At 38.0% G+C, this 15,133-nt stretch overlaps 1 protein-coding gene across 1 annotated transcript in view; it reads left to right on the plus strand.

Moving 5' to 3' along the window:
- The first annotated feature begins 628 nt into the window (after positions 1-628).
- Positions 629-15,133, plus strand: part of LOC106533263 (NGFI-A-binding protein 1) — a 44,646-nt gene continuing 30,141 nt past the window's right edge. The window contains exons 1-5 of the mRNA XM_014029502.1: positions 629-1,047; positions 8,388-9,181; positions 9,268-9,401; positions 9,741-9,792; positions 13,450-13,569. Coding sequence (XP_013884956.1) covers positions 8,390-9,181; positions 9,268-9,401; positions 9,741-9,792; positions 13,450-13,569 — 1,098 coding nt within the window. The 5' untranslated portion in view covers positions 629-1,047; positions 8,388-8,389. The remainder of the gene's footprint in view (positions 1,048-8,387; positions 9,182-9,267; positions 9,402-9,740; positions 9,793-13,449; positions 13,570-15,133) is intronic.

Consider the following 15,133-nt stretch of genomic DNA (forward strand, 5'->3'; position numbering starts at 1 on the left):
CAGTCACTCTGTTCAATACTCCTCACTTCTGATGTCCGATATGGCGTCCCCACGTGATTCAGTGACATAGCTGCAAAGGGTCAATACTAGGCTACATACTGCTGATATGTTCTGACAAGATTTGTGTAGGTGTGATGGATCGTACAAACCAACAGGGTGTTGGAATGGTATAGGCCTATCTGACCACAAATAAATTCATTCACTCGTTCTATTCAGGAGGCACAATATTTTTGGATATGTTTTTCTTTTTCTTTTTTTTTTTTTTTTTTACCTGAACGAAGCCAAGCCAAATGAAAACAATCCAAAGTGAAATAGAAATGAAACACTTTTTGCGTTTAAAAATATAATGAGTAGCTGACAGCTGCTGACATCCATTGTTTGTTTTACTCTGTATTAAATTAAATCAAATAACAAAAAATAGTGTGTATTCTTTAATTAGTAATAACCAATAATCATGTAGTTTTATATTTATATTGTTATATTGTTTGTGTATACTTTGAAAATAATCACTTGCATAAAATCTTTCTGATTTTGATCAAAACTTTCTATTTATTCAAGTGATGCTTTTATTTTGTTAGGTAAAGGAGGAAGCATGTGTGCGAGTATGTGCGACTGTGGTTTGACCTTTGTTAAAAGTGCACGGGAGCAAAGAGACATATATATACATACATACACGCACACACAACGCACCCTTGGAGTAGAAAGACGCGCAAAGATCATCATCACTGATAATCTGCAGATTCTTTTTTCAGCAGCTGAAGAAAAAGTTTCACACACAGAAGAGAAAACGAAGAAGAGGAGGCGTGTCTTTCAGTCCTGAGGAAGAAGACAACCGGCACAGACGCTCTGTCTTTTATCTCTTCTCTAAAATCATATTAGTGTTTTTACGTTCCCGCTCCTCCTGCAGGATTTGTTGTGCCCTCTTCACAAACGGACACACCAGGTTTGCGTTGGTAAACACCGAGGAGGAGGAGGAGGAGGAGGAGGAAAAAGAAAAGGACGAATATTCAAACTAGGGCGCACCAAAGGGGGGCCATATCTCAGCAGGTAGGCTAACCTGGATTTATTCCTGTTTCAGTGCTACTGATTATTTTTATTGGATTCTTTTGCAGAGAAAACAATCAAGTCAGCGAATATGTTTCCATAAGGGAGAATATTGAAGGAAATGTGTGGAAATATGATTAGATGAAATGTAAACTAGCATGTTCTCTCGGCATTAAAATTTCCTTGAGATTATTACTACAAGTTAGACACATGAAAACGTTCTAAAGAGACAAAAACAAAAGTCATAAGATCAAATGTGTTATTGTTCTCTGAGATTCACACAGATTTCCGAGTTATAAAGAAATAACATTAGATCAAGTTTAAAGCCTTTTGTGGAGGTTGAAGGTTTTTATCTGAGTGGAGCAGCACAGTTTATAAAGTCTCTTCAAAAAAATTATTTCCTGATGCTTTCCTGTCGTTGCGAACTGCTGGGCTTCTCTGTTATTTTTAGCTACTTGAAGAAACGGAGTACCTATTATTATTATTATTATTATTATTATTATTATTATTATTATTATTATTATTATTATTATTATTATTATTATTATTATTATTATTATTATTATTATTATTATTATTCAAAGCATCACACACCATTGCAGATCAACATGGGATCCTTCCTTGTGGAGGAAAGTAGGAATGTCTGCTGAATGTGAGATCAAAGGATTCCTCTGAGGGAATTTTGTTTAAAACAAGCTTTAAGTCTGTCAGTGCAAGCCTTGTTTCTGCAGCTGAAACTCACAAGATAAGTGTTTTTATTGTGAACAGGTTTAATACTGATTTGTTTTTTTAAATAAAGCTTATTCAGAAGCTGGGAGGAAGGTCAGTTTGTGTTCTGCAGAGCTCCATGGTCACTCTTCTCCTAAATTTAGTTTCAGCTTTTACAGCCAAACAAACAACACTTTCTTCATTGCTCCTTTTGATTAAGACTTAGGTCCAAAAAGCTCCTTCCTGAGCCAAATTTTACATTTTCGTAAGAAGTAATTAAGACAAACAACTCAAAACCAGCCAAAATTAAATTTACTGACATATCATATTAAAATCTCATGTTCTGACTCCAAAAGCAAAGAAAATTGGGACTTTTTTTTATTTAAAATGCAACATTAAATCACTACTGACATATATTAGCTGCTTGTACTTATCCACCTGCATACAAATCTTAATTTGTCAGTTTTTTTTTAATTGATTCACCATTCAAGAGCATCTTTAATCTCCCCTTTTACTATGAGAAGCTGAACAAACAACTTCAATAACTGTCTCTCTGAACCAGTCAGCCAAAATTTTAGTCTGATAAAATGTCAATACCTGAGTTGTAAACCTTAAGATTCAGAAACCAGAATTATTAGTTTTTCTTCTCTGAGAGATTCATAAAACCGAGGACAAAAGTGTCTTGAGAACACCCCAAACCCTTCTTTATAACATTTCACATTGTTTCCACCTTGTTCTTATCAGCTCTCCTTATGATCATTGCTGTTGTTGTAAAGCCAAACCAAAATCTGTAATTAACCTTTATTTATCAAAAACAAAGGTTTTTCAGCCTTGTTGAAATAGAATAGAAAATAAATATAAAATATAGTAAATACATACTTTTTTGTTCAGTTGATTAATTCTAAGCAGGGATTGATCACCACAAACCACTGTTTGACAAATTTTGACCAGTTTAAAGCAAATTTGTGGCATGCTGCTTTAAAAAACTTGACAAGATTTTCAGACCAGAAGCCCATGTCAGATGATCTTTGATCTTTGGTCAGCCTTGCATTGCCCTTTGATCAGTTGAACCACATGACAGAAAAGATAGTTTCACATGTCTGCTTCTTTTGGGAAGGACAAATGAGTGAAAAAATGTAAAAAAAAAAAACAACAACAGTGTCTAATGGGATGTGGTCAGGGGTCAGGCTATTGTGACCAACTTGCAGACGTGAAGGTACCACAGTTGCAGAGGAGAGACAGATGCTCCCATTAAAGTAACGGTGTGTAAATTTTTTCAGCTGGAGGATTTTTTTTGTTCTTGTGCCAGGTAAACAAAATTGTTATACTTTTTGGAAAACTTAAATTTTTTGGACATGATTTGTGGTTTTCTATGCTAAATTTCAAGATGCATGAACTTTAACCTAAACATTTTGTTTTGTTGTTTGCGTTTATCATTATCGAAGTTTGTCCGTCCGTCCGTTTTCTTCCGCTTATCCGAGGTCGGGTCGCGGGGGCAGCAGCTTAAGCAAAGAGGTCCAGACTTCCCTCTCCCCAGCCACTAGGGCCAGCTCATCCGGCGGAATCCCAAGGTGTTCCCAGGCCAGCCGAGAAACATAGTCCCTCCAGCGTGTCCTGGGTCTTCCTCTGGGCCTCCTCCCAGTGGGACATGCCCGGAACACCTTACCAGGGCGGCGTCCAGGAGGCATCCTAACCAGATGCCCCTGCCACCTCAAACTGGCTCCTCTGGACGTGGAGGAGCAGCGGCTCTACTCTCTTATTGAAGTTCATTTTGATTTACCTAGTTCCTCTTAGGACTGAAGTTGGTGTTATACTACCCCAAATTTAGGAGCCACTGTTAATTATTCTTCTCTGCTCTGATCTGCTGCTAGACAGTGCAGGGTGTCATTTAAGCTGCTGTGGTTATAACAGACAAAACTTCAGTATAGGTCCCAAAATAAATACTCAGCAGAAATAAAGAGGAAAAGGCAAGGAACCTTTATGTGATGTCATTGGATCATACCATCATGTTTCAGTGGAGATTAATCATCAAGAATTACCTCTTTAGTTTTAGATGTAACCAAAAACAAAACAAAGGTTTTATTTTTTCAGAAACAACTTGTAGGAGTCTTTATTTTGGCACCCAATGCAGATTTAGTTCTCTTGAGTGATTTTTTGTGTAAAAATGATTAGAATAAAGGTGAAACTTTTCAGATCAGCAACTGAATAAAGTGAACAAATCATTGTGTTATGAAGGATCTGAATAAATTGGTTCATATATTTATTTCCCTTAAAATGCTTATCAAAATTTGACTGTTTTTTTTGGAAAGGAACTGAAGAAAATCTCCCTTTAGTTTAGAAACAAACTGACTAGACCAGGTAGATAATTTTACCTTGTAAAATTTCATGTACCTAATTTTCATGTTGCAACTGAACTTTCATGAAAGTAAAGATATTTGCATTGTCTTTGTCTCTGTGATTTTCCAAGCTCGGTCAGGCTGTGTCTGGGCCTATTCTGGGTGAGGCGAGCCCACCACCTACACATCCTGCAGGGGTGGAGAGAGGCATGTGGTCCTCCCAGCAACCCAGGCTGTCTGACTGCCACTCCTCAGTCAGTTCAGCCTCCGCAGAGCATCACATAGGAACAAGTTGAAAGCAAATCTGTTTTCTCCGTCAGTTTAGAGTGACAAAAGTCTGGCAGGAAGTCTGTTTTTGCCCTGTGAAGAATTGAAACTGAAGACAGAGAGGATGAGGATAAATACTAACCTGACAGGAACAAACTGAACAAACTGACAAACTCACAGATATGTCTATGGCTACGTTCACACTGCAGGTCTTAATGCTCAGTTCCGATTTTTTGAAAAAAAAAAAATCCGATCTTTTTGTGTGAACGTTCACATTACATTTTAAATGTGACCTGCATCAGACCCCTGTGTGAACGCTACACAGCACTGATGTGACATGCATGCGCAGTAAACGACGTGACGTCTCATCAGCCAGCTTGTTTATTTACAGAGCTAGCATGGATGCTACATTTTGCGCATCGAATCAGAAGTTGTTGTTTAATCAGAACCGATTAAATTATTATCTGACATGCTTCTTTAGTCAGTGTTTATATCTGAAGCTGCCTCTGACCGGGATGCTCCAGTGAAGCTTTTTTTTTTTTTGAACGAAACTACGAGCTGGAAAAAAGTATCGACCAAGTATCGAACTTTAGGATCGATACTCTCCGCGACCCAGGCTGTACATCGTTATTATCATACTATCTACGTGGAAAATGAAAAGTAAAAAGATGAAGCAACTGGACTTGTGTTTTGGAGCTGTAAACACACGGAGCTACAGATTTAAACAGCGAGACTTGAGGTTAGTGTCTTATCGGTCCTTCACCCCCTCTTCACTGATAAAAAGTCAGATGAATGTGACATGAGCGTTCACACTGCAGTCACTTTGAAAACATCAGATATACGATTTAAAACCACATACTGAAACGGCCTGGGTCGGATTTGAAAAAAATCAGATTTGTCGCGTTCAGACTGTCATAAAAAAATCTGATATGAGTCAGATGGGTCAAAAAAATCGGATTTGGGTCGGATGTGCCTGCAGTGTGAACGTAGCCCATGTAAAGAAACATTCTGAGCTAAAACAACCAGTTGAGATATCCCACGTCTCTGAGTTTTCATTTGTCGAAAGACGTTAGTGGTTGTGAAGCAGAAAAATTGCTAAGTTTAAGTTATTTAGAAAATAATTTTATGAGGCACTGATTGGATCAAATGATCTATCCATCTATCAATTAACTACCACTTGTTGACCAGTAAGCAGAGCTCCGTCTTGCAGCCCTGATCCTTTTTCGTAACAACAGACACAGAGTACTCAAAGTACTCAGTACTTTGGAAATCACTCCTATCAATCTGATCCCATTATTACCTCACTTGTGAACAAAAGTCAGAGATACTTTAACTCCTCCAATTAATGCAGCACCTCATTCCCAACCCAGATGGCATTCCACCCTTTTTTGACAAAGGACTATGACTTCAGACTTGACAATGCTGATCTTCAACCCAGCCGCTTCACACTCGGCTGCAAACTGCTCCAGTGAGTACTGGAGATCACGGCAAGATGACGTAAACAGGACCAATTCAATTCAATTCAATTTATTTATACTGTATAGTGCCAAGTCACAACATGCGTTGTCTCAGGGCACTGTACATGAAAAAGAACAATCCAAAGAAGAACCACATCATCTGCAAATAGCAGAAGAAGGAATTCTAAGGTCATCTGTGATCTTATTCAATATCATAAGATGTCATGCTTAAAGTATGTGTTAATAATAAATATCAGCAGCTAACACATCAAATTTCACTCAATATTTGTAAAATACCGGCCATGCCACCCTGAACACGCCAGATCTAATCTGATCTCAAAAGCTGAGTAGGGTTGGGCCTTGTTAGTACTTGGATAGGAGACCACCTGGGGCTGTGGTGACAGTGGTTAGAGGAATCATTCTGTAACCGGAAGGTTGCTGCCGGGTTAATCCCCCATTCCAAGAGACTTCACCTGCCTTGCATGGTGGTCAGAGGGTCTAGTGGCAGCTGTGGCTACAATGTCGCTTACCATCATCAGTATGTGAATGTGTGTGTGAATGTCTGTAAGTGTAAAGTACTTTGGGGTCCAGAGGGACTTGATAAAGCACTATATATGTTCAGACCATTTACCATCTGGAAATACCAGATTCCTTAAAAAGCAATGTAGGAGTTGCACCCATTGGAAAAACTAGCAAGAGAAAACCTTTGAACATAATAGGTAACATACAGTATTAGGCCTTTCAAAAAAAAGGGATGCCAAAAAAGGATGTAAAATTGATTTGTAGCTATTTTTGTGTGTGTGTTTTTAAAGTTTTGGCTGTGGCAGCTATCATGAATTGTGTTGACTCAAAAGATTAAGCAGTTATAAATGAACTTCCATTGATTACTTATTGCAATTCTCATTAAATATTAATCCAGTCATTCCTGAAATATTTTGGTAAACAAACAGAAACACACACAGTCACACATTCCAAATCATAAAGTTTGCCTTCCCCTTTGCAGTACATGATACCCAGTAAAATTTAAATATATTTTTAAATACATGCAACTGATGTTGAATGTCTCCAACTTTGAATGAAATCTAAATATATGTTAATAACATCCATCCATCCATCCATCCATCCATCCATCAATCCATCCATCCATACATCCATCAATCCATCCATCCATCCATCCATCCATCCATCCATCCATCCATCCATCCAACCGTCCATCCATTTCTGCCGCTTATCCGGGATCGGGTCACGGGGGCAGCAGCCTAAGCAGAGAGACCCAGACTTCCCTCTCCCCAGCCACTTGGGCCAGCTCGTCCGGAGGAATCCCAAGGTGTTTCCAGGCCAGCCGAGAAACATAGTCCCTCCAGCGTGTCCTGGGTCTTCCCCTGGGCCTCCTCCCAGTGGGACATGCCCGGAAGACCTCACCAGGGAGGCGTCCAGGAGGCATCCTAACCAGAGGAGCCACCTGAACTGGCTCCTCTGGACGTGGAGGAGCAGCTGCTCTACTCTGAGTCCCTCCTGGATGACTGAGCTTCTCACCCTTATCTCTAAGGGAGAGCCCAGACACCCTGCAAAGGAAACTCATTTCAGCCGCTTGTATCCGCGATATCGTTCTTTCGGTCACTACCCAAAGTTCGTGACCATGAGGGTAGGAACGTAGACCAACAAGTAAACCGAGAACTTTGCCTTCTGGCTCAGCTCCCGCTTTACCACGACAGACCGGTACAGGGCTCGCATCACTGCAGACGTAGCACCAAATGCATGTTAATAACACTTGATTATAAATGCAGTAAAAGATCTCAGGAACTTTGTTATATCAGCGTCTGTTTTTACAATAAAAGCAGAACTTGGAGAGGAAGTAGCTGTAATATTTACACTCAACAAAGTGTATAAATTTGCAAAAAATTAGGTACATTTTCTGTTGTATTCTCAGTGAATTTTTAATGTTTGCATGTTTTTCTCCACATTAGATCACAAAAACGGTGATCTATTTTTATGTACACAGCTTCCTGTATTATGTCATTGTACAATATTTTATTGCCCACTTTCATACCTGCCTCAGCCCATTTTATCCACACCTTGGCAGCTGCCCCACTATATGATTTAATCTACTGGAGTGCATTTCAGAAATGAATATCAGCAGATTTGACCAGTTTTATAACAGTTATATTGAGTATAGGTGTGATTTTTAGACCTGGGCATTCAGTTCTATGGACTCAGATATGTCTTGTTAAAAGAAGATCCTCTGTGCAGTTGCTAAAGGCTCCCGCAATGGCTTTGCAACAATTTTTTAAAATAAGATTTGGTGCATGATTTTTGTAAAAGTTCAAAACTCAAATGACATGAGAGCAAGACCTTGTGGCTGCCATGCGGTGTGAATATCTGCAAACTTTTAGAGACATTTTGGAAATCTCTTTGAGAATGCTGCTAATCTCCAACAGTCTCAGACTGGTAAGATGCTGTAAGACATCACTTCTGACTTCTGCCGCTTTACTCACTGTCAGATTGATTATTGAGCTCCAGCCATGAACATCCTTAACAAGTAATTTTATTATTTCTATCCCTCTTCATGCTTCAGGCATGGCAGCGGTGTTGCCCAGAACCCTGGGTGAGCTGCAGCTCTACAGGATCCTTCAGCGGGCCAACCTGCTCTATTACTATGAGGCCTTTATCCAACAGGGGGGTGACGACGTGCAGCAGCTCTGTGAGGCAGGGGAGGAGGAGTTCCTGGAGATCATGGCTCTTGTGGGCATGGCCAGCAAGCCACTGCACGTGCGGCGCCTGCAGAAGGCACTGAGGGACTGGGTCACCAATCCAGCCATCTTTAACCAGCCACTCACCTCACTGCCTGTCTGCAGCATCCCTGTCTACAAGCTGCCTGAGGGCTCGCCCACATTGCTCAGCACCCAGGACCGTACTAACACCACCAGTGTCAAGGTGCCAAAAGCTGTGGCCGCTGCCTGCTCCGACCCAGGGAAGCTGGACATGGCAAGAGACAAAGTGTCACCCCTGCAGGGAAGTAGCGAGGCTCGTTTCTGGTCGGGTCACAGCAATGACAGCGAGCACAGCCTATCACCATCAGATCTAGGATCACCATCCTCACCCAGAGATGCTTTAGAGTCTCTGGACAGTGCAGCAGTCCAGTCAGTCCTGGAGTGTGTAGACAGGATGGCACCAGGACTTCCTAAATCAGACCTGTCTGAGGTCAAAGAACAACTGAAGACCAACAAGAAGCTGGCCAAAATGATTGGACACATCTTTGAGCTGCGCGATGATGACCCACGTAGGGAGGAGGAGATCCGGAAGTACAGCGCCATCTATGGACGTTTTGACTCCAAGAGGAGAGATGGCAAACACCTGACACTGCATGAGGTGCGTCTGTGTGAAGAAACTGATCTTGTAGAACATTTGGATTGAGTTTATTTTGTTTAATCTGACTATCTGTGTTTAATGTGCAGCTGACAGTGAATGAGGCCGCGTCGCAGCTCTGTATGAGAGACATGGCTCTGCTTACACGTCGGGATGAGCTGTTTGGTCTTGCCCGGCAAATTTCCAGAGAAGTCACCTACAAATACACCTACCGGACCAGCAAGTAAGAGTTAGCAAGCATTCACCACACAGGGCTTCTCTCTGCATTTAACAAATATAATTTACTCCTAAAAAGATCCAAAAATTTAATTGTGACTATATGCACATCACATACATGGATTATGTTTGAACTAAAGGTAAAAAAAAAAAAGAACATTTTTGTTGCTTTTGTTCTTCAACAACAAAATCCTAAATTATGCAGTAGTTAAAAAAGCACCTTACCAAATTTTTGCAGAAAATTAACTTCAATTCAGTTTATTTATATAGTACGAAGTCACAACAACTGTTGTCTCAGGGCACTGTACACAAATTAAATATAGGTTCTTATTCTGTTTGTCTGCAGGTCTCGGTGTGGTGACAGAGATGAACCCTCCCCTAAAAGGATTAAAACTGAGGTCAGTTCAGCAAACAAAAAAATCTAAACATTTTTTAATTTGAATTTTTATTTTCTCATTTCTGTGATGTCTGATGGATTTAACAGTTGTTCAAAAGTTAAATTCCACTTCAAAACTTTCATTTTCTTTTGTTGTTTTTTGTTTTACATTGACCGTAATACATGCAAACTACTGTATTTTGAGCAATCTGAACAGTCACAAAACAAACATTTTTAGGATTTATATGCTTTTCTGCTCCAATCATTATTTAATCACATAAGATACAGATGGATTTCTAGTTTAGTGAGAGTGCTGCTGAATCTCCAAGTGTCTGATATTTAAAAACACAGATTTGGCAGATGAAATTCCTCTGAGAATCTAAAAACTCAAAGCAACAGCTGTCTTGAACAGAACACAAAGAAATCTCTCAGCATTTCTATCCCGACGCTCACGCTCTTCAGTATTCTGTAAATGGTTCATCTCAGAACACAAACTAATGATAGAGAACATGTGGCGTCCATGAGCTCAGTAGGGATTTTAAACGGGACTGAGTGGAATGGATGGACCACCACTTGCTCAATAAAATAAATCCCTTTCAGGCAGAAACACACAAAAAAAATAAAAATAAAAATAAAAAAGGAGATCATGCTGGTGAAATTTCCAAAGTAGCGAACAAGAATAACAAAAATTCAGATATTTCTGGGACTGAACATCTTTTCAATTTTTATTTAAAAAAATTCAAATGATAGTTTGAACTAGAATAGTTTCTGGAGAAACTATGAAAGGCCTTGCCATCCCATTTAAATAAATATCTGAATTTACAATCAGAAGGCCACGATTGTTATGTCATTACACGTTCAGGCCAGAGTACCAGCACCTTACTTTAAACATGAGAAAATCTCTGATAAGTTTAGTTCAAACTAGGGATGTAAGTTATCGATTAATGAATTAATCTAAAGTTGACTGATCTCATTGATCGACTAACAATTAATTGATAAGTATCCATTTTCTTAAAAACCTGAATTTTCTCATGTATCAAGAGGGTCTTTTCATAACATAAAGGGTTAATCTTATATAATATGCTGACTTAAAAAATTTAAGCATATCAATATATTTAAACAATTAATTTTGATAGCTAGATTAAATATTGATGGAATAAATAAAAAAATTTGGATTTCTCACCCAATATTAAACTTGGACATTTTTATAAAATGCAACAAAACGGGACGCTGCTGACTGGTGGAAAAACAGATGAAAAAAAATCTTTGTATGGAAAACTGTTATTAATTTATTATTATTATTATTATTATTAGAATTTATTTACATTTAGAATTTATGATTTTTCTCTGATTCTTTACTATTTGCTGCTTTATTTTTAGTTCTTTTTGTGGCTAAAATGAGAGATTTTTATTTTTATTTTTTTTACTCTGAGAAGAAAGTGGTTCTACCTGAATACCAGTTGTTGTCTGTGGCTGGAACATACACACCCTACTCTGTTCTCCAGAGCTCAGAACTTATCCTTGGGTCTACTGGCCCATATAAGCGCGGTTCTGGAGAAGGCGTACCTTTCCGGTTAGAGCAATTTAAATGGACCATGTGATGCACCAGCAGACATTATCAGTTAATCAGTTGGAACAGATTTTAATCTAATAAACCATGATTCAACAATTAATCGTAAGTCAATTAATTGTTTGCCTTCGTAGTTCAAACAAATGGCTGCTGTGTGAAAACAATAAGGTCTATTGAAATAATTCTTGAACAATGAGAGATTGGTTCTTACTCATGGAAATTTTCAAATTTGTACAGAGCTTTATCTCAGAGATATGACAAGTAAAATATAAATAAATATAAATATATAAATATAATAAGTGTTTCTTCACTTATGGACTGCATCATGACGAAAATTTTACATAGAGAAAGGTGGAAGATGGTACTTCCCTGATTTCTGATACACTTTGAGAGAAAGCCATTTGTCAAACAGCAAAACCAGAAATATTGGCTGAAAGAGGACAAATATGCCTATGTTTTGATACATATTTTGTCTATGTATCATGAAATTTGTGGTTGTAGGAAGAAATTGATCACCAAAAAATCTTTTAAAAGCCAGACAGCTCTCACTCTAGGTCATTTAACTCAGAGGGCAGCAGAAGTAAAGTGGCATCCATTTTATATTTAGTTTTATTTCATTATTTGTAGATCACTGTCATCTACTACTATCCCAAATGTCATCTGAATATGTCTAAAATGGCATCTGGCTTCAGTATGTGATATTGACTGTTTGTAGCTGCTGCCATACTAAATTTTAGCTAAAAAGTTTTATAATGGCAGAGTTATTGCAGTTTCAAATTGGCTTTGCTGGCCATCTTGAAATTTTTTTAGCATTCAGATCTTGTCAAAACGTGCTTTGTTCTTGGCTGCTACTATACCAGTTTTCAGCTCTGTAAGTCTTAAAATGGCTGAATTAGAGCCTTTTTTTTTCAATTAGCATTAGCATTTAGCTTAAACATCTGTTTAGCGTTCAGAATGTGTTGAGTTAACTCTCAGCTATCAACCCACCAAATTCAGCTTTGTATAAGACATACAAAGCTGAACAATCTGGGTACCATTTTGAATTACACAAAACCCCTGGTTCTGTCACTCATGAGGCTACAGATCCCAGTAACAGCTTCAGCCAATCAGAAGGCTCGATTGTGATGTCATTACAGGGGCAGAGCATCTATGCAGCACCTTACTTCAACATAAGAAAATCTCTGAAAAGTTTAGTTCATATAGGGCAAGCCCTAATAAAGTATAGAGATCCTTTTTTCTGATGTGGCTAACAATAGATGCCACCATTCAATTGAATGGAGGCAGAGCTTCTACTCTCTCATTCTTTTGATATGGCAAGCCCTAATAAAATATCCAAATTTAGGAGAGAGGTTCTTTCCAAACTCAGGTAAAAATTTTCAAATAAATAGTTGGTAATATTAGGATTAGTGCATACAATTTACATGGCTTAATTAAAGAAGATTACTAATAAGAGGTAAAATAAAAAAGTTATACAAATTTAATTCTGGTTTCACAACATAAATTGTAATATTAATAATTTCCCTATTAAAATATTGATGCTGAATAATTTGCCTGTTTTTATGTTGTATGTTTTTTTTTTCATTTATCTTATTTTTATACTTAAATTTTAGTTGTTTTAATTGCTATAACAAACAGTGCCTAAAATCAAACAAAAACAAACTTGAGATGGTGTTGTGGCAAGTGGTACACTGTATATCTTTTTGTATTTTGTGTTGTTTTAATTTGGATTTTTGTTTTCTTTTTGCTGTTCTCTTATTGTGTTACTTGCGGTCTCAAACTTTGTTTACATTTTTAGCAAAATTTAAAAAAAATTAACATTCATTTATTATTTTTTGTACTTTTTTCATCATATTAAAGCTCCTTGAAAGCAAAACTCATGTGTAGATAGTTTTGTACCATTCTTTAAGAATTTTTTTCTTTAATTATCTGAGTGTTTTTGATTTCTATTTAACTGTCTTTCTTAGGACTCATGTCCCTCTTTAGGTGACTGAAACTTTAAATTTTTGTTTCATGTGCATTTTGCTGCTGCATTGCTTGTTTAGATGTTCTGGGAAAAAACATGTTCAAAGAACTAAAATATTTGAATGTCATGGTCTCGATTTTGTTCAGGAGAACTTCTTTGACATTCAGGAGGCACTGCAGGCCATCCACATGAGGCAGGAGATGCTGAGGGAGCAGCTGGCCTGTGCCAAATCCAAAGGAGAGGAAACTGTTGGACGCAGCCTGCAGGTAGGCAGAAGAATACAAAGGAAGTAACTTGATTAAGGTGATATGTTCACCTTTCTTCTCAGATTAAAGAATGGAACTTCTGGTTGATAACAGGGTAAAAGGGATCCACAGTTACTTGTAACATTAGACTTTATTTGATTAACGTATATTAACTGCACGGCTGTTTAGATTTGTAAATTTTTTAAAATACATTGTATCACAGAAGGCGCGATTTTATTTACACGCAAAGCATACCGGGTAAATGGTGACGTTGACTAGGTCATCTGTGCGAGGCTGCAAGCCAGCTTTATCCACCCTGAAGGTTAATCTTGGACAATATCTGATGATTAGCTCTTTTAAATGAAACCAGAGAGCATTGACAGAGAGGAGAAGGTAGAAATGACTCAGCCTGCAACTGAAAATGTGGATGGAGGACAACAGAGCTACTTCATGGAAGAAGAACCCCAGCTTAGACTGCTTTAGCGTTAGCGCTGACACTAACCTTATATATGTACGGTATTAGCTCGGCGCTAGCGTGAGTGCTAACAAGCTAAACTGAGGTCCTCAGTGACGAGAGGAGAATGTGTAGAGCTGAGCTAATATAAATGGCACTAGTCAATGACGTCATTTACCCAGTTTGCTTTACATGTAAATAAAATGGCTCTGTCCGTGTAACATATTTTAAAAATTTAGTCAAAAAATTATAAAAACTAAACAGCCTGCAGTATTTTTACAGACTTTTCCAGTTAAAATAAATTTTTATCAGATAAAATCTAATTTTACAAATAATCGTGGGTCACTTTAAAAGGCAGATTTATTCTTATGTCAGCTATGTTTTCAGAGACATTAAGTTTTTGAAATTTTTACAAGATTAACATAACATTCAGCACATTCAACAGTTTGTCAAAGTTACAGCAAAAGTTCATATTTGTACATTAATTGAAATATTGTCATGAATTTAACATCTGATAATTTCAGTTTTACAACCCACAGGGTTCTTCCTGTTTCTTAAAACGGGTTCAAAACAAATAATAATGAAGACAAAATAACCCAAGAAACCAAGTGGACAAAATTATTTTAATCTGGTCATATTCAGGTCTATAGAATTAGTTTATGTTCACCTTTCTTCTCAGATTAAAGAATGGAACTTCTGGTTGATAACAGGGTAATCACATTGTCTTTATTTGGATTGTACTGTAAATAACTAAGAGGTGCCATGATGCAGTTTACTTGGCATCTGAAAATACATTTCCTCAAAGGTATTTTTAATCTGAAAAGAGCTTCACTGAGTGAGAACTAATGTTGAGAGCTCAGCTGACAGTTAGGTTCTATGGGATAAGATAACTGTCAGAATCATTATATGTGTAAGAGTCTAAATTTGTACATGTAATGGTGCGTTCACACTGAACGCGATTTCAGCTTCAAAATCGCAGCCAACGCTGAAGTTTGAAGCTTGTGCACTTTGAGGTCAGACGCAGGTCAGCTGCGCTGCACGGCGACAGCCTCCCCGCCCCTCCCTCCTCTGTCGGGCTCTGTTTAATGTCGGACGAGGAAGTGGCTTTGCTTTATTTACAGAGAGCCAGAG

Source organism: Austrofundulus limnaeus, unplaced genomic scaffold (assembly GCF_001266775.1).
Source record: "Austrofundulus limnaeus strain Quisiro unplaced genomic scaffold, Austrofundulus_limnaeus-1.0 Scaffold916, whole genome shotgun sequence".
Taxonomy (NCBI): Eukaryota; Metazoa; Chordata; class Actinopteri; order Cyprinodontiformes; family Rivulidae; genus Austrofundulus; species Austrofundulus limnaeus.